The following is a 16,810-nucleotide window of genomic DNA, read 5'->3' on the forward strand; positions in this document are numbered from 1 at the left end:
GTGCGGCTGTGTGGCGTGGCAGCGAAGTTTGCGCGGCTGGTTCCAGGGGTGCTTGGCAGAGCTTAAATCAGTTGCGGGAGCTTCGCAGCCGAAATTGCACGCAGCCATTTCCGTAGTCGCTGCGACGCCTGGATCGTCTCCACTGCTCCACCCCAATACCCATTTCCTAATGATCTCCCTCCTCGCGCTGCTCCTTCTTGCGGCTACCGCCGACGTCGACGCAGCCGTTGGCATGGCGCGCGTGGGACAGCAAGTCCGGCCCGTCCAGCGCACGCCGAACCCGCTCGGGGTGGTTCTTCCCTTTGCAGGCGCGTACCACTTCCTCGCCCGCACCGACGACGACCACGGTTTGCAGCGCCTGGATCCCGACGCCCACACCCTCCCAGAGCGCGGCGCGGGACTGCACACGCCCTATAACGACCGCGCATCGTTTGCATACCTCGCGCGGATTGCTCTGGGAACTCCCCCCCAGGATTTGGTGCTCCAACTCGACGCGCGGTCGGTTGATCTGTGGATGCACTCCACGGAGAACGAGATGTGCGCTTCATTCGATCTTGGTCTATGTGCGCTCACCGGCGTGTACAACCGCACTGCCTCGCACACTTCCTCACTCGTCCGCCAACGTGGCAACATCTTCTACGACGACACAACTTACGCCCGCATCGAGGCCATATACGACACCTTACACCTTCCCGACGGAAAAACACATCTTGGCCACTTTGTCGCCGGTGCAGCGTTTGAATCCACCGTGCGCTACGGCCGTCTTGGTCTCGCGCGCGGCCGCGTGTTGCAACCGGGCCGAACTTCACCCGCGCTGCTAAACAGGTTGCAAGCCGATGGCGTGATCTCAAACGCGGGATATTCCTTCGCTGTGCTCGATTTCGCAAGTTCGGCAGGCGAATTGCGCTTCGGCGCTGTTGACAAAGCGCTGTTCGAGGGACCGCTCGTGACGACAGGGATCCAGCAACGTTCACGCGAGGTGCGCAATCCGCATTCTGTCCAGATCCGGGAAGTGTACTTCTACCGCAACGGAAAACGGGGCAAAACTCTCTCCTCCTCCCTGCGCCGTCTCGATGTACTCCTGGATCCCACCTCATCCTGGTCTCTCCTCCCACTGCCCCTCGCCCGCGCCATCGCGGACCAAGTCGCGGGAGGCACTGCCCACAGCCGCCGTCGCCGCGTGGCGGAGTATCGCGAGCTGGACGGTTTATTTTTCGTTGATTGCGAACGCATGCTTGACGACGCGTTTGTGATTTTCAATTTCTGGGGCGTCGAGATTCCAGTGCATGTGTCGCAACTGATATCGAGAATCGAAGTGCGCAACGATGGCGCGCCGGTGTGTGCTATGACGTTCAAGGCTATCTTGCCGAAGCCATGTATGTGCTTGTGCATTGCCTCATCAGGTTTCGACTAACAGTCAGTTCACGGGATATTTGCAGAGGACTTCGTCATAGGCGACTCCATCCTCCGTTCTGCCTACATCTATTATGGCCCGTCCCCTCTCCCCTGTTCCCCTCTTGTCTCCCGCTAACCTCCACAGACCTCGAAAACGACAAAATCTCGATCGCACGCCGCACACCTATTCTCGGACCCCGTCCGCCGCCAGAGATTGTTCTCATCCGCACTGATGGCGTGCCCGCCGACATCGTCGGTCACATCCCCACCGCGGGCCCACTTCCAAGTTCCGCACCACCACTAACACACCAGCGAGCGGCCTTTGCTGCGCTCGCGGATACGCTCCCCTCTTCTCTCAGCGCTGACGACGAGGCGGAGAGACAATTACAGGACGGGAAACATCTTGCTCAGCTCCGGCAATCGGTATTTTCATCTATGCTCTTCCGGCGTCACTATCCCTCCTCGCCTACGCAAATGTTCTCCGTAAATATCACGCTCATCGCGTTTGCCGCGCTCATCCTCGTGGCGGCGGGAGTTTTCTATAATCGCCGCTCCCGCCGGCGATTGCGCTATCTAATTCCGCGCCGCGGCAGCGCAAAGTCACCGGCCGCTGTTACTAGCCCGCGTGTGTTCTGGCGGACGCATGATTGAACAGTGAGGACTTGCTTGTGGGAAATGGGGGTATGGACTGGTATTTTGTGAGTTCTGGTTGCATTTGGATATATGTTGATCTTACTCGCATGTAAAACTATGTTGAATTTTTTGTTACATTATGTTGAATTTTAATCGCATTTCTCGTTATATATGACATACAACCACAACCACAACCACGCACAGAACCAATGCAAATGCAGCCCAGTCTATACTCCTACACAACCAACACACCCACCAGCATCGCGACACCAACCGCCACAGCCGACGCGACCTTCCTCCGTCCCGCCGCGGAGGACGACGAGGAGGATCCAGTGCTCCCCGTGCCCGTCTCCGAGCTTCCACTCACACCGCCTGAGCTCAGCGCGGTGATCGACGACGCGGTGGTGTCAAACACCGCTTGTGCGACGGAGACTTGCTTGTTGGTGAGGTCAAACACAAAGTAGCCCGCGCGCAGGAACGCGTCACCGAGGATGTAGGTTGTGCTGGACTGCACGGTACTCGCGCCGCTGTCGCTGCTGTCGGTGTAAGTCTCGATACCGAGTGCACAGAGCGTCGGCGTCTCGGTGGAGCCCTCCACGGAATACTCCAACGTGACCACAAGCGAACTCAATCCGACAGTAAAATTCGCCGAGCTTCCAAATGTGAGGGTAACATTCTTAGTCGTCGAGTCCTGCAGCGTACAGTCAACAATGTACACGCCGTAGTCCTCATCATACTCGGTTGAATCCATCGCGGATGCTAGACTCTCTACAAGCTCCGTCGGCAGCACCGCATATGTGGTGCCAGAATCCAGCACGACATCCACCGTGTCACTCGACATCGTAGTGCTGTTTCCTGCGTCGTTGTATACGAACTTTGTCATCTCCACCTCAAACTGCGTGTAAGTCGAACCGCTCGTCGCGACGATGTCGATCGTCTGCAGATCGCCAGTGTATTTATCAGTGTCAATGCCGCCAAACAACAACGTGCCCTCAGAAGCATCCGCATCGTTCAGCCACAGTGAGTACGCCTTCACCGCAATCGCACCATCCGAGTACAACCGATCCGGCAGATTTTCGTACGTCGTCGTCGCAGCCTCATCCGCATCGAAACCAACACCCAACACCCCCAACGTCGACGTGGATGACGACGTGGCAAGGCCGAAAGTAAAATCTGTAATCGTTACATTGCTAATCTTCAATGTGTCTTGCACGTACGCGCCCGACGCCGTCGACCCGTCCGCGTAGGTGATACTGAAATCCGCGGTCGACGAATCCGAATACGTCGACGACGCAGACGAATTAAACGATCCCGTCGTGCTGCACGCATTATCGGAACAGTCAGAGTTCGACGAACTCTCAACCCATAAATCCGCAGACCCGGTATCGACCTGCAACTCCACGCTCTGCGCGGGGGTGCCAAGCGTGACGGTTGCAAGGTACGCGCCGTCGCTGTAGTCATTCGTAATGGAGACCTCGGCGGTGGAGTCGCCGCGACGCTGCAGCATGCGGATCATCTTCCGCCGCCGCAGCCGCCGACGCATGCGCGTGGCCGGCGACTCTGGCGCGCGAATGGGGAACGACACTGCCCCAGCCGCCGGGATGTACGGCGCGGGTGCGCGGGCGTGTACGACTGGTGTCGCCGAGACGCTGGCGGCGGCAGCCAGTGCCAACGCGGAGAAGATGAGGGTGGGTTTCATTGTGTGTCTGGGTGTGCAGGTCAAACTGTGGGGTATAAAAGGCGGAGCGCGACGATGGGAGAAGGGTATATATAGACGTGCTGGAACTTGGCAGAGTAGGTGAACACGGGCAGGCCGCGTAATTCGCGATTGTTGTTGCGGTCCAGGAACCAGGGGCTGGACAGCCACCCCAGCCACCCCAGCCACTGCGACCGGGTTGACGTCTATTTCCAGCCGTGGCGCAGCGCGTGTGCCTCGTCACGCCCAACGCGCTCCTGTCAGCACGCGCATGCAGTGCCAGCCTAGACTACTCGCAGCCTTGCTGCACCGGTTTGGACCCACCATTGGCTGCGCGATTTCCCAGTAGAACGCGTGCAGGAGACATTAGACGTAGAAAATCGCCTTTCGACCACGCTGACACATACCGGAATATACAGCCTTCAAGGCGTGGTACGCATACTTGACGACTCCGGGGTTCAAGACTGCTGCCAGAGTAGAGAGATCGCATGCGGTCCACTTCATACGCAAGTCACGAGGCCAGTGCCAAATTTACAGCGAGCGCCAGTCGTTAGAGAGTTGCGTATAAATTTTGCGTGCCAAAATAGCGCCGCAAGCTATGCACCACGAACGAATCAGTTCTTGGGTATAGAAATACGCATATATTTCCGTACCCATCACACACGCGCAATTGGGACTTTTGAGTGCGATGTGCTTTTTTATTAGGCATCGTCGTCTTGATGCAACAACCAAACCAAACCCGCAAGACTGAATCAGTAGTTTCACGCCCACGCCCACCTGCCCACCCCTGCCGCAGGCAAGCAAGCGTATTCCACAAGCAAAAATCATATAGCTGGACGCGCCTGTGCAGGGAAAAGATTTCAGGATATATTCGGGTTATTTGAAGTAGTATGGACATTGAAGGTTGTGAACGTGGAAGAGCGAACGTGGAAGAGCGCACGCAGCGCGCAGCAAGATCGCAACAGCCCCGCGACGAGGCGTCTTGTGCTGCCACACCAGCCCGGTCAACACACATTGCATCCCCCACAGCCGCTGCGGAGCTAACTGACGCAGATCTAGTACTTTTGAGTTGGCAGGAACGCGCTGCCGGTGTCACATTTTGCGACGCGTCTCTCGGGAAACTTGGTGGCGTACCTTCCAACTCCAAGAAGAGGGACTATATTTTAGTGCAACTGTGTCGCGACATAATGGTCATGGGCGCAGGCGTATACTATCAGACAATATAATGCTATGAATAGATGCATCTATACATGAAACGCAATTCCCTGGAAATTTGACTACTTGAATTTGTCTGGAAGGTGGGTATTGAAGTGGCCAAAGTGAGAGCGACTTCGCAGCACGCTTCACGAGCAGTTACGCAACAAGACATGTCCAGCAGTCGCTGCCCCGCTTCACTCTGATCCAGCAAATGCAGAAAATCATCCAAGTTGATCGTGATTTGCGGCATGTTAGAAATCATTAAAATTGCATCTCTGAAACGGCAGTATAGCGTTAGCCCGGCCATTAGGGGATGTGAGGATCTAGGCATCTGGATAAATTGCTGGGCGGTGAGGTCCAAGGACGGCTAGACTGTACTCGGATACGCCGGCCTGCTCCCTCGGCCCACTCCTCAATTTCTCAAAGTCAAGCAATCACAGAACAACAGGAATTAGGAATTTGGTGATCCACGTTCATCTGCCTGCGCAGTCTTAACACATTTCAATTGCTCAAGATATACATTCAACGCGAGTACATCCAGTCAAGAGACAGAAACTAGTAAGTATATTTGAAACATGTGTTTTTAGAGCGTACGTTGTCAACACAGATCCCTGAATCCCAGACAGATAAGATGCTAACAAAACTGCGCTGAGTGAAAGTGGTGCATCCTATACCACACTTAAGTTACGAGACCAGTTCCAGATTTATAGTGGGACACAGTCCGCTTGAGAGTTCCGTATAATTCAGCTGCGCCAAAATAGTGTGACGGGCATTGCACCTCATAAAATAAATGCTGGGTACCGAAGCACGCAGACATGCCTGAACCTGCCAATGTGCGTACAATTGGGATTTTTACGTGAGTTGTGACGTGAAACTGAGTTGGTGATAACTGGAACAGGCGGCAGAAGATGTAATTTAGATTTCACATAGTCCCCGCAAGAAGTCGTTTTAAGACAAAAAAGGTATCGCGAGATGCGTCTGAGTATGAAGAATCTTCTGGGAAAAGATTGTACTATTCGACTTGTTTTGGAGGTAGTGAAAATAGATAGAGATAATCACCGTGGATATCGGCTGTGCGTTTTACTTCAATATCCCAGCGCGCAATCCACACAGCATATCCCTTGACAATGTCGGAATGCAGCGCTGTTGCGCAGATCAAGTACGTGAGCCTACACGTAGCCCACCCTACCATACCTTTTAGACTCATTTCTTCGCCGCGCTCGTGATACTATGGCCGTCAGCGCTATTCTCGTCTCACATAGGACTATGGAGAGCTCACATTTCCACAATCTTCAAGTTTGTGTCAAGATATCGGTGCACGCAGTTCGACTAGCCCAGTCCATTAGCACGAATATCCTACCGTATCTTAGCCGCTCGAAGTAACTCACAATACCTACAACCGTGTTAGCATTCATCTACCGGCAGAAGCAGTCAGTATAACTCACATGACGCCTCCGACCCATTAAGTCCACCCGACTCCACATTCTTAATGCACTTCTTGAAACATAAATCCGTAAACATATGCACGCCTATCTTCCGTTAGCACCTTGAGTCTTCCAACACACCAACCACGCCCACGTACCATTCTGCATCTTCATCCGCGCTCGCTCGGTGTTGATGAACTGCATGATTTCCTGCTGCGACGTAGCATCAAGGCTATCAAATTCGCTTGCAAGTTGATTGTCGCTCATTTTGTCTGAGATACTGGCAGTATGCGTTCGAAAGTTGTCACCTCTAGCGGATGACCGTCGAAAAGTCGAAAACCGAAAAATAACCCTAACCGCAAGTTCTCCTCATCCGCGTTTGCAGTGCGGCGCCACAGCGCCGCACTCTGTGCGGTCTATTACCTGGGTCATCACGACCAATTACATTCTATTTATCACAATTCTTTCCTCTCCACCCCTTTGAATGAAACAGAACGCCGTTTTATGAATAAATCAAAGCACCAATAATACACCTCGCCCCAAAGCTGGCACATGTTCTTTACACAGTCGTGGCCGAGTTCTCCCCAGCTATGGATCCGTTCGTGGATGGCACGACGGTGCTCTTTGCAGCAATAGCAGTAAATGAAGGAGATGGTGTCGGTAGGCTTGGGGCTTCTGCAGCTGTTGCGCCTAAGCTTGGTTCCTTCGGCACTTCGCTCGTCGCCAGTGTTGACAGTTCCGGCGCCACTACGACAGTTCGTGGAGTGCCAGCCTCTGTAACAACTGGCGCCTCCACATCCTGCACTGCCGTGCCATCCCCCGTCACGACCAACGGCGCTAGCCTCTCCGCCTCCGCCTCTGTCTCCGCGCCCGTCGTCTCCATCATCGCCGTCAACGGCGGCAACACAGGCGGTAGTGCCATGACATCCGCCGCACTTGCATCCGCCCCAGCCGCAGAAATCGCTGGCAAAGTCGCTTCTCCCGCCGGTGAAGCGGCGGCAGCAGCCGATTCCGTCGCAACTCGTCGATCTGCAGACATAGATGCTATGAGAAGGCGTATCTCCTCGGCCGTGTTTTTGATGTCGGCGAGAACCTGTTCGCGTGTCTTCGAAGGGGCGATGGCCGGGCCACAAGGAGCGTGGAGGGGTGTTGCAGTTGTATTTGTTGTTGATGGGCTCAGCGCCGGTAGTGTGCGCGTTGTCGTCATGCTGGGTCGCACTGGTGTCGTCGCAGGTACTGCAGATGGCACCGGCACAGATGGCACTTGCGGTGCAACAGTAGCAGTTGCCGCGGGTGTGACTGCTGATAAAGAGGTAGTTGCTGAAACGACTGTGAGTGAGTCCGGGATTGAAGTCATCGATGGAACGACAACTGATGCGGTAGGTGCCGTACCTGCCACCGGAGCCACAGCGGTGGTCGCTCCAAACAATGCAGGTCTGAAAACACTCGTAATCGTCGTCTGCCCACCTGCCAAATTCACTCTCTTCGCAGGCGGCTCCTGCACCGGCGATGAGGTGCTCTCGTCCCGGGCATGCACTCTTCCTGCATGCGTTGCCACGTCATGCTCGCCGCGCCAGTCGAGTAACGTCCCGTGCGGATTCATCAGTGCCGCTGCCGAGGGCATGTGACCTCCTTGTCCCCTAGCTGTCTGCATCGGTGGCCTTGGACCTGCTTGGTCTGGTAACTGGCTTGGACGGAGCGGTTGGCCGAGCGGGCCTTGCAGCGGTGGCAGCGCCATCGATTCCACCATGGCAGTCGTGTTGCCGCGGCTCTGTGCCGCCATCATAATGCCAGGCGCTGCGGCCCCTGCGCTCAAGCTCCGAGACGCCGGCACGCTCGATTCCTGCGGTAATGGTTCGCTAAACGTCCCCCGTGCAGGCGCGTGTCGCAAATCACTAACCGGCGCCGTCAGCAATGCCGGAGACAACAAGGCACCATTGCTTCCCTGCTGCAGATCACCATTGTGCTCCTGCATCCACCGCTGCACCGTGATCACATTATCTCTAAATGTTGGCGACTCGGTATTTGTTCTGGCTGCATGCACCGCTTGCATCGCCCGATTCGCCGACGTCCCACTGGCGGCACTCATGCCATCGCTGTTATTGTTATCACTCTGTTGTCGATTATGCTCCGCCAACATCGCGCGTTGCTCAATCTCCTCAATCTGCTCTGGCAAAATGTCACTGAACGCGTACTCGCTCGAATCGGACCTTATCATCGCTTCGGTGCTATCCCGAAACTGGTTCAATAACGTCTCCGCCGCGCTTTGCGTCCGATCTAAGCTTACTCTCGGCAACACAATGACAGGTTCGTCGTCGTCGCTTAGCGTAAGATCAATCACGTTCGAAGTTGTCCGCGAGGTTGTTGCTTGTTGGCCGCGCATTGGCGAATCATCGATCACTTCGAGCCCGCCTTGCATGTGATTGTCGTCGTCATCCGAATCTGTGCCTTCGTCGTCTGTTTGCTCAGGGATGCGCCAGGTGCCATCGGGCTCGACTTCTACTGACTCAATTTCGCTGGACGTGGCTTTCAGAACATCCTCAAGATACCTGCAGAGGTCAACACCCTGTGTATAAGCCACACCGTCTGCAAACTCACCCATCAACTACTATATCCTCGATCGGAGCGAATATTCCACATATTGGACACACCCACGTCTGTGCTGTTAGCACGTTCTCCGCCTCCCGCTAGGAGGTGGTACATACCGGGCCCTGCTCTTGCAACTGTATGTACGATGTCGCATCAAAGCACTGCAGATGCTTGCACTTGAACGATTTCACCGGAACTTGGAGCCGTCCGAACGACAGCGGGCATTTCAGCGTGACCACACTCGTTCCAGTTTCGATGTCTTCGTCGTTCAAGTTCTTGCTCACCACTATCTTAAGTCAGCAACGCAGCATTACAATGTCATGGAGTATATATACTTTCGGCAATAACGGCGTCTTTGGCGATGTGCCGTCCCGCGTTAATCCGCGTCACGATTTCCGCGACAGTTCGCTTTCGCGCTATTTGCAGCGACATCGTGTATCTCTGACTAGTGTACGCATACGCGACGTCGATTCTGTTTTTGTAGTAGCTGTCGAGAACCAGCAAGTCCGTTAAGTCCGCAGGCTTCGCCGTGCCGGGTTTGTTCTTCAGGCCCTTCAAGTTCGCGGTGGAGAACTTGCCATTCGCTCGGATTTCAATACTCTGTGGAAATTGAATCGGCGCCTGACGGATAAAATCATCGGTGAGAGCGCAAAGCAAGAATACCCGGTAGGTCTTGTCCTGCATGAGTCGTTCGGCCTGCGCGACAGTGAAACGAAAGGTGAGTGTGACGGTGTTCCTATGATCCGACACAGCTTCACGCGCGTCAGCTTGGAGGAATAAATATAATCCTGGGTGCGTACCTGGACATTGCGTCGCTGGACACAGTGGCTGTAGAAGCATATAAAACGGATTCGGTCGGAAGTTCAAATGGCCTAGTTTGTCAGCCACTGCTGGCAATTCGATACTACTCATAACGCACTTGGTACGGACACCGGAGCAGGCTTCGGTGCCGGGGCAGGTTTGGCGGCCATCGTAGCCGCGGGGTGTGTGCGGTTTGCTAATGCTGCGGCACCGTATGCCGTAGCCGCGACTGGTGCTGGGTTCGTGGGCGTGTTCGCACTGTAGTTGTCAATTCGTGCCTCGCGCAGGGTCGCACAGGGCTTGGAAACATACACCAAAGCGCTCGTGTAGTGCCTGGCCTCGTTCAAAATCAGGCCCTTCAGAATCTCGTAGTCCGGCCGAAAGTTTCCTATCTTGAGATCGTTCAGACGCTGCGCGAGACGCATTTTCAGCAGCGACTTGCGCCCGGTCTGCGAAAGACCGATGGTCCGCAATATCGACTTCAGCGGCGGAATAGTGAAGCAGTTGTTGACATAGCGCAGCAACTCCTGTTCAATTGCGTGAGTCTTGCGTTCGCGAATTGCGCGACGGTACGTGTCGTCGCTGTACGAAACGCGTCCCTGGTGACAGTGCAGACGGAGTCGACTCACATTGTGCCGCGCATATGGATCCTCCGGCATCGCGAGGCGTAGCGGTCTTCGGTAAGACAGTTGCAGGCGTCCTTGCAAGCAGCAGACGCGTCGGACGGCGGCAGACGAGGACGGGGCCAGAATCCGTGGTTTTGCGCAGATGCGATGGCCTTGGCCTCGACGGTTCGAGCCCCTTGCGGAGTATCGGCGCACTAAGTTCTCCCAGCAAAATCTCTTCCTCTTCCACCTCACATATCCACCACAATATCTGCATATACAATGGCAAAGTCCCTCCGCGCAAAAACCAAAGTCCGCTACCGGTCCATTAAGCGTGCCGCCGTGTTTGAGCCGGTATACTCTGCTCGCACCGCCCGGCTCGCCAAAAAGCTCAGTGCCACCTCCGCAAAGTCGGCTACCGTTGACCACGCAGAGCCACCATCCGCCACCACGCACGAGGATGCTCCAGAAGGTTGGTTCCCAGACCTCTTTGCTTATTTGAGCAGCCACAGTGTGGTGTCAGCAGAGCTCTCTGATGAGCTCGTGACGCTACTCGGAGTCGTGGATCAAGAGCATCTCACTTTTGCAGACGTGCAGTGTTGAACTACATACAGCTTGCTAACTCCACTTTGCTCAGTTGCTATGGACATCGACAGCTCTTCCTTACCGACCGTGCCAGCTAAGATCAGCACCAGTGGCTGGAAAGGTTCCAGAAACGAGCAGTGGAAGCAAAAGAAAGCAAGTAAGCTCATGACCAAGAAGCGTCTCGGCAACAGGGCTCTGGTATTCAGCAGTACTTCGAAAAAGTCAAAGTAGATGACTCTCCCACGCACTTAGCTCTTTGACACATACAAAAGTTGGCATATGGTTTCGGCGTTTTATGGATCTGTGGAACATTATTTATCAATGTTTTGTCTATGTTTTGAATTGTTAGAACTTTGGCTAATGATCCTGTTCTCACGAAAATGCCTGTTACTACGATCGAGCGAGCATTGGTCAGCGCAGATTAATACATCGACTACAACAAATTGCGTGAAAATCATGACATTTTTTGTCGTTTCGCAGCCTCGTCTGCGGTGGCGTCTCCATTCGGCCCATTCACCCGTATTTCCGTAGAATCATGAAGCGGTCCGCCAGTTGGTCTGCTTTCCACCGCCCGCTTTATCGACAGCAACGGTCGACCGCCATGTCCAATCGCCAAACCGTCGTGGCTGCCACTCTGCGGACTCGCATGCGCGGACGGCGGCATGCCCACCATCCGATTCGCATTCAGGCGCGGGTTATCGTAGCTTAATCGTGGCGACGCATTTTGTCGATATATAGGCTTAGATACCGAGTGATCGAGAGTCTTGCGGATCGACGGACTCTGAACCGTTGGATCAAACACTGCCTTATCGTCCAGCTTCTCGTCTTTCTGCAGCGCTTCCGCCGCTCGTGCACTGAAGAATTGGATAGGGTTTGCCGTGGCCTTGGATACCGGAGTCATGACCCCTGCCGCTGCTACGCTGTCGCCTTGCGGAGCTGCATATTCGGAAGCAGCTCGCACGTGGCCTGATGTTTCTAAGCCTCCGCTTTGGTTGACGTTCTTAGCCGCAACTGGTCCAGAACTAATGCCACTGCTGCTGATATTGTCGCTGCCATTTTTCGAACTCATTCCGGCGATCACAGACGTGCTGCTTCCTCCTACCGAAACAGATCTAATGTGTTCCTGGCTCTCTGAGTTCCTGATTCCGGCGTTGCTGAACATGTTTGTCGCGGATATCTGAGGCGTATTGTTTCCGCACGCTTGCCCGTTGTTAGATGCCATCGTTTGTGCCGGCTTATTTGGTTGGTGGTGATTACTGCTAGCCAGACTCTTGTCGAATATTTCCAGTTCCGCTCCGTCAAACCTTGAACTAATTAGTAGGAGGTCAAAGGCAACGTATTCACAAGCGGCTTAGCTTACATTAACGACTCTAATTCATCGGACTGCAATTCACAGTCTTCAAATTCTTTGCAACAAACACAGCAAGTTAGCGAGCAGAACAAAGCAGAGCGCGACAGCAGCTAACAGTCCTCCATCATTCCCACGCACCATTGTAGTCCTCAATCAGGTCACTCCCAAAATCCATTTCGTCGATACTGTTCGGTCGGCTGCTGGGTAAGAACCCCTTCGAAACGTAGGACTCGCGCGTGTCGGGCCGTTCGGTTCGCACTGGAGTGTTGATCTCCATCTTTGCGGCGGTAATGGCGGGTCGCGACTGCAGAGTCACGAGTTGATTTTGAGGTGTAGGTTGTTGCGGTTGTGGACCGGGTACGGTGAGAAGGTTGTTCCTATTTTCATTCGGTCTCGGCGGTTCTGGAACATGCCGTGGTTGTGGCGGCGGCGGCGGCGGCGGCGGCGGTGGCGCTGTCCGAAATTCTCGCGCGCGGTGTAGGCTATTCATGTCGAGATGCGATCGCTATCGACGAACAGAACATTAGTGAAGTCATATATCCTCTCAAATCTGATACATACGCTAGGCTGGCTGACTTTCGTTATCTGTCGAATGAATTCGCTGTCGTACAAGCAATTGCCGAGCAGCGGTCCGAACGAGCGCATGGTTCTTTTTAGAGCATCCGTAGTTGCCTCCTTCTTGCATTTGTCAAATGCCATGTGCCATGATTTGACATTTTCGACATGTCCGCTGCCAACGTCCTGTAGCTGTTAGACTCATGATGACCACCACAAAATTCCGATCTAACATACTTCATGGAAAGTGCCGTCTTTGAGAATAATCCGAATTGTGACTGACAATACTAATGCAAATCGTCCATCCTTTTGTTGTTCTCGCTGGGATATCGTGTCAATTCAGAGAATACTTTTGTCACTGATGCAGATCTTACATGATCAACTTGGATATTCCGAATCTCAGACGACCACCCATTAAACCCGAACACCTCGTTCGCGAGGTTTATAACTTTCCATCCCTCAATATAATGTACCTTACCGCCCCCATTGCCGGGTCGCTTGGATATATACTCCGGGCCAAGTTCGCGATTCAGGGTGTCCTGAATGCGCTTCTCCTCCGGCGCCGACCACGATCGCACCACCGGCCGCGGCGCGTTAAACGAGCCACTCGCGTGCTGATCTCCGTCGGCAGGCATGCCTCTGATTCTTCTCAAGAGGTGTACAAGACGATCGGTAAAGTTCTCCGGGCGTGGAGGAAAGAACAACACGAGAATCGCGTTAACGCGTTCGCGACGCGCACTTCAACGTCGCAAAGTCACGTGGTAGCAAAGATCAACATCGCGTCGCGAACTTGTTCGACGACAATTCACTGCCTGCGTGAGCACCATGAGTCTCTGACTGCGCGGAGTACACTATACCAGCTTCTTACTGTCACTATAAGGCATACGCGATGTCGACACTGGCGAGTAAGCCGTTTTTGCAGACTGCGTCACGTCGACCAGAGGCCACGCACTACCACACTCTCTACTCCGGCGTCCTGCAAGTCCGATTCGGCCATCTCGCGCGAGTGACGTTAATCACCGCATATGTCACAGGTTTTACGATCAATCTTCACCATAGCTGTTAGTGCACGCATGTGTTGTGGGTCAAGTGCTGTCTAATAGAATCAGGGCTATGGGCGATTGTTCCTGTCGACGGGTTCTTCCTATTCGCATCAATATTTTGTCTGTATGTTCTCAGAAAAGCCAGACTTCACGGTAAGCTGTTCAGTCTGTTCGATATTATGCACCTTTGCTAATCAATTGTAGTGGACGACCGCGTCCAACCCAGTCTGGCACTACAAGTCTACCGACGAATCTTCAGTCGCGCATATCTCCAAATCGCTCTGATCTACATTCTCTGCGCAGCCACAATCACGCTTATTTACAAGCAGAAGTTTGCCAGTTTGAACTTATATTTGCCGAAGAAGTGCGCACTCAGTTTTGCTAATGTTTCAATTTGGAATCTCTAACCTTATCGCAGGGAGTTCGAACTCGCAAAGCTCAACGAAAAGGTTTTTTTCTGCTTTTGTCTCGGAATATACAATGCGTTGGTATATGCTCTAGTTCACTGCATTCTTGACATTGATCTTGTGGTCCTTCCTGCTGCCAAGGTATGTGTTCTTGCAGAGTCGACTTGTGATCTAAGAACTGAGAAGAGCAGACAGATCCAATGCAACGAGTCAGGAAGCTCATCCCGCACTGTTTGTGGCGATCCACGTTTATGACGATTTTTATGGTCACTACTTTTCCGTTGGCTTACGGCCTGGTGCGGGGATCAGTCTGGCGCGCTGCTCTGGCGGTGTTTCGTATCTTCAAAACGTGAGTTCACATCAAGGTTAGAAATGGCATAAATCTAATTTTATTTTTACTTTACAGATTACATCGGTCGAATGTGCTTCCGTCATTTCCATGGGTGCCGGTGCACGCGGTCTTGCTGTCGTTTTTTCTCACGTTCACCTGGTCGTTTTCGAACAGCCTTTTCACTGTCTACATGACACTAGGGCCAATTCACCGGGGTAAGCCAATTAGCGAGAAGTCGAGCGACCCCAATGGCACGCTAATCACGGGTCTCCGCTCTTCAAAGCGACCGTTCACAAAGCGCACGGCGTACCAGGAGCTTAACATCATATCTCACGGAGATGGCAGACGGCGCGACAGTATATACAAAGACATCGAGAAGCCCACTGTCTGGAGCCAAATCTGCGATGAGTGTTTGAGTGTTATAGCAGCGCAACGACATGCATTTGAATTGACTAATGTCAACAAGGCTGCTAAGAACAGCGCGCGTGCGCCGGTGGCTAATGCACCGACGCTGATTACGAGCCCCTCGTCGTCGCCTACGCCTACGCAAACTAAGCTGCGGAGAGGAAACGTCTTTCTTCCGGGTGGACCAAAGGCGCTGTCACCCGCGGTCAAATTAGAGCGACGGATTGTCAGCAGTCTCCAGGATCCACAAGCGACACAGTCGTCAGCGGTGATTGGATGGTTTCAAAGTGGCAAGCAATTTATAGCTGACAGCGAAAAGAAGTTTTGGCGCTACGTGGAGGAGTTTCTCGGATCGCCCTACACGATGCCATTTCGCTATACTATTCAGCGACGAGAACGGCAACTGGCTCCCACTCCCGACATTTTTGCGGACGCTGTCGATGCGTTGACTGAATTTGTCAAGCATTCTCTGACAGAAGATACGTTCGGAAACGTGCAGAGAGATATCACGCGGATAATGGATGAACTCGACGATACATTGACTGTGTTTGAACAATTTAGATTGACGCCGCCGCTACACTGGTCAGACGTCGAAAACAAGAAGAAGCTCATCAACGGCATGAATCCGATAGACACGCCAGATGAGATATATCTCGATATCCTTCTGGATCTGCACGACTCAGTCTTGTACGGATTTGAGGAGGTGGTCAAGATTTTTTGGGACTATTTGCCAAAGATGGGGCTCTCGCAGAAGGTGTATGATAGGTGCGGCGTTATTGTGCAGCCTCGGCGGTACATTCAATAACGAATATAGAACGTACATGCGCTGTGTGTTAGTGAGATCCAAAATGCTAATTAAACAAAAACAAATGTGCTGTGAAACGCCATCAAAGTTATTTACAGAAAGTAAGATGGGAATTTAGCCGAACTAGTTCAAACCCCAGAACTTCATGAACCTCATCCGGGCGCCTTCGACAGAGAGTTTCGGTCGTACATCCAGGAAGAAACTCGGCATCTTCGGATTTTGCGGATTCGGCTTGCCGGCGTAAAAGTCGATCACATATTCAATCTTCTTGCCGCAACGGTCGACGATCCAGTCGTGTCGGTCGAAGGGGGCCGAGTAACCCAGCCACGTGTTGAAACGGGCTCTCGGGGTGAACTTCTGCGAGTCGCCGCTGAACGAGACCAGCTTGGGTCCTCCGCATCTAACCAAACGTTAATAACTGCAATGAATTCTGCAATTGAAGAAAAACGCACTTGCTAGGACCGGCCAGCTTCTCCCACTCCAGAATCTCGGCCCAGGCGCGCTCGTTCACCGCGTTATGAATCGGCACAACAATTCTCATATCCGCAGCCTTCGGATCCCAGTTCTTCCGCTTCATGGCGTTGTAAAACATCTCCTCTGAGGGATACACCCACTTTTTCGTGCCCTGAATGGCACCGCCGTGGGCGTCGCCGGTTCCTTCGCCGCCATTGTACGCGAACGCGTTCGCGCGCGGGATCGACGAGATTTCTCGATCTTTTCCAAGATCCTCATTCATCATGGGAGTAGCCGGCGTTGCGGAGGGCGGGACGCCCTTGGAACCCGCTTTCGAAACCCAGGAAGGCATTGATAGCCATGTGCTCTTTGCATTGTGGTCGACAGGGCATTCGGTGTCTGAGGACGCAGAACCACCTGCTGGCACGCTGTGGTTCACCGGGCACACCGCTGGCTCAGAATCTTTGTCGGACGCCATTCTCTACCAAACGAATAGCACGATAGTTGCTGACGCCGTGGTGAAATTTTGAGAAAT

At 53.5% G+C, this 16,810-nt stretch overlaps 9 protein-coding genes across 9 annotated transcripts; 3 read left to right on the top strand and 6 right to left on the bottom strand.

Annotated features, from left to right (window-relative positions):
* The first annotated feature begins 106 nt into the window (after positions 1–106).
* Positions 107–2,203, top strand: V1518DRAFT_422523 (aspartic peptidase domain-containing protein). Its single transcript, XM_066905471.1, has 3 exons — positions 107–1,376; positions 1,422–1,490; positions 1,541–2,203. The coding sequence occupies exons 1-3, from the start codon at positions 170–172 to the stop codon at positions 2,044–2,046; spliced, it is 1,782 nt and encodes a 593-aa protein (XP_066757338.1). The 5' UTR covers positions 107–169; the 3' UTR covers positions 2,047–2,203.
* On the bottom strand, positions 2,131–3,884 carry V1518DRAFT_422525 (aspartic peptidase domain-containing protein). The gene has a single exon (XM_066905472.1). The coding sequence runs from the start codon at positions 3,725–3,727 to the stop codon at positions 2,264–2,266; it is 1,464 nt and encodes a 487-aa protein (XP_066757339.1). The 5' UTR covers positions 3,728–3,884; the 3' UTR covers positions 2,131–2,263.
* Positions 3,885–6,213: 2,329 nt separating this feature from the next.
* Positions 6,214–6,612, bottom strand: V1518DRAFT_429532 (mitochondrial import inner membrane translocase; the record flags this gene model as incomplete). Its single annotated transcript, XM_066906137.1, has 3 exons — positions 6,214–6,314; positions 6,367–6,450; positions 6,504–6,612. 3 exons carry the CDS (start codon positions 6,610–6,612, stop codon positions 6,214–6,216), a joined length of 294 nt encoding a protein of 97 aa, XP_066757340.1.
* Positions 6,461–9,264, bottom strand: V1518DRAFT_122898 (uncharacterized protein). The gene has a single exon (XM_066900699.1). It carries the CDS (start codon positions 8,945–8,947, stop codon positions 6,905–6,907), a length of 2,043 nt encoding a protein of 680 aa, XP_066757341.1. The 5' UTR covers positions 8,948–9,264; the 3' UTR covers positions 6,461–6,904.
* On the bottom strand, positions 8,981–10,581 carry V1518DRAFT_422532 (PINIT domain-containing protein). The gene is made up of 6 exons (XM_066905473.1): positions 10,365–10,581; positions 10,048–10,262; positions 9,854–9,993; positions 9,735–9,806; positions 9,270–9,686; positions 8,981–9,220 (listed from the first exon to the last, which is right to left on the bottom strand). Exons 1-6 carry the CDS (start codon positions 10,392–10,394, stop codon positions 9,033–9,035), a joined length of 1,062 nt encoding a protein of 353 aa, XP_066757342.1. The 5' UTR covers positions 10,395–10,581; the 3' UTR covers positions 8,981–9,032.
* Positions 10,567–11,366, top strand: V1518DRAFT_422534 (uncharacterized protein). The gene is made up of 2 exons (XM_066905474.1): positions 10,567–10,812; positions 10,978–11,366. The coding sequence occupies exons 1-2, from the start codon at positions 10,623–10,625 to the stop codon at positions 11,154–11,156; spliced, it is 369 nt and encodes a 122-aa protein (XP_066757343.1). The 5' UTR covers positions 10,567–10,622; the 3' UTR covers positions 11,157–11,366.
* Positions 11,367–11,379: 13 nt separating this feature from the next.
* On the bottom strand, positions 11,380–13,466 carry V1518DRAFT_377658 (uncharacterized protein; the record flags this gene model as incomplete). The annotated part of the gene is made up of 6 exons (XM_066901587.1): positions 11,380–12,193; positions 12,286–12,331; positions 12,415–12,781; positions 12,838–13,017; positions 13,069–13,137; positions 13,191–13,466. 6 exons carry the CDS (start codon positions 13,464–13,466, stop codon positions 11,380–11,382), a joined length of 1,752 nt encoding a protein of 583 aa, XP_066757344.1.
* Positions 13,467–13,520: 54 nt separating this feature from the next.
* Positions 13,521–15,893, top strand: V1518DRAFT_422543 (nucleoporin protein Ndc1-Nup). The gene is made up of 6 exons (XM_066905475.1): positions 13,521–13,892; positions 13,941–14,027; positions 14,079–14,238; positions 14,293–14,422; positions 14,473–14,630; positions 14,688–15,893. Exons 1-6 carry the CDS (start codon positions 13,721–13,723, stop codon positions 15,820–15,822), a joined length of 1,842 nt encoding a protein of 613 aa, XP_066757345.1. The 5' UTR covers positions 13,521–13,720; the 3' UTR covers positions 15,823–15,893.
* Positions 15,550–16,794, bottom strand: V1518DRAFT_397796 (cytochrome c/c1 heme-lyase). Its single transcript, XM_066901829.1, has 2 exons — positions 16,275–16,794; positions 15,550–16,222 (listed from the first exon to the last, which is right to left on the bottom strand). The coding sequence occupies exons 1-2, from the start codon at positions 16,751–16,753 to the stop codon at positions 15,946–15,948; spliced, it is 756 nt and encodes a 251-aa protein (XP_066757346.1). The 5' UTR covers positions 16,754–16,794; the 3' UTR covers positions 15,550–15,945.
* Positions 16,795–16,810: the final 16 nt, after the last annotated feature.

Source organism: Limtongia smithiae (assembly GCF_038497785.1).
Source record: "Limtongia smithiae strain NRRL Y-17922 unplaced genomic scaffold V1518scaffold_14, whole genome shotgun sequence".
Lineage (NCBI taxonomy): Eukaryota > Fungi > Ascomycota > Lipomycetes > Lipomycetales > Lipomycetaceae > Limtongia > Limtongia smithiae.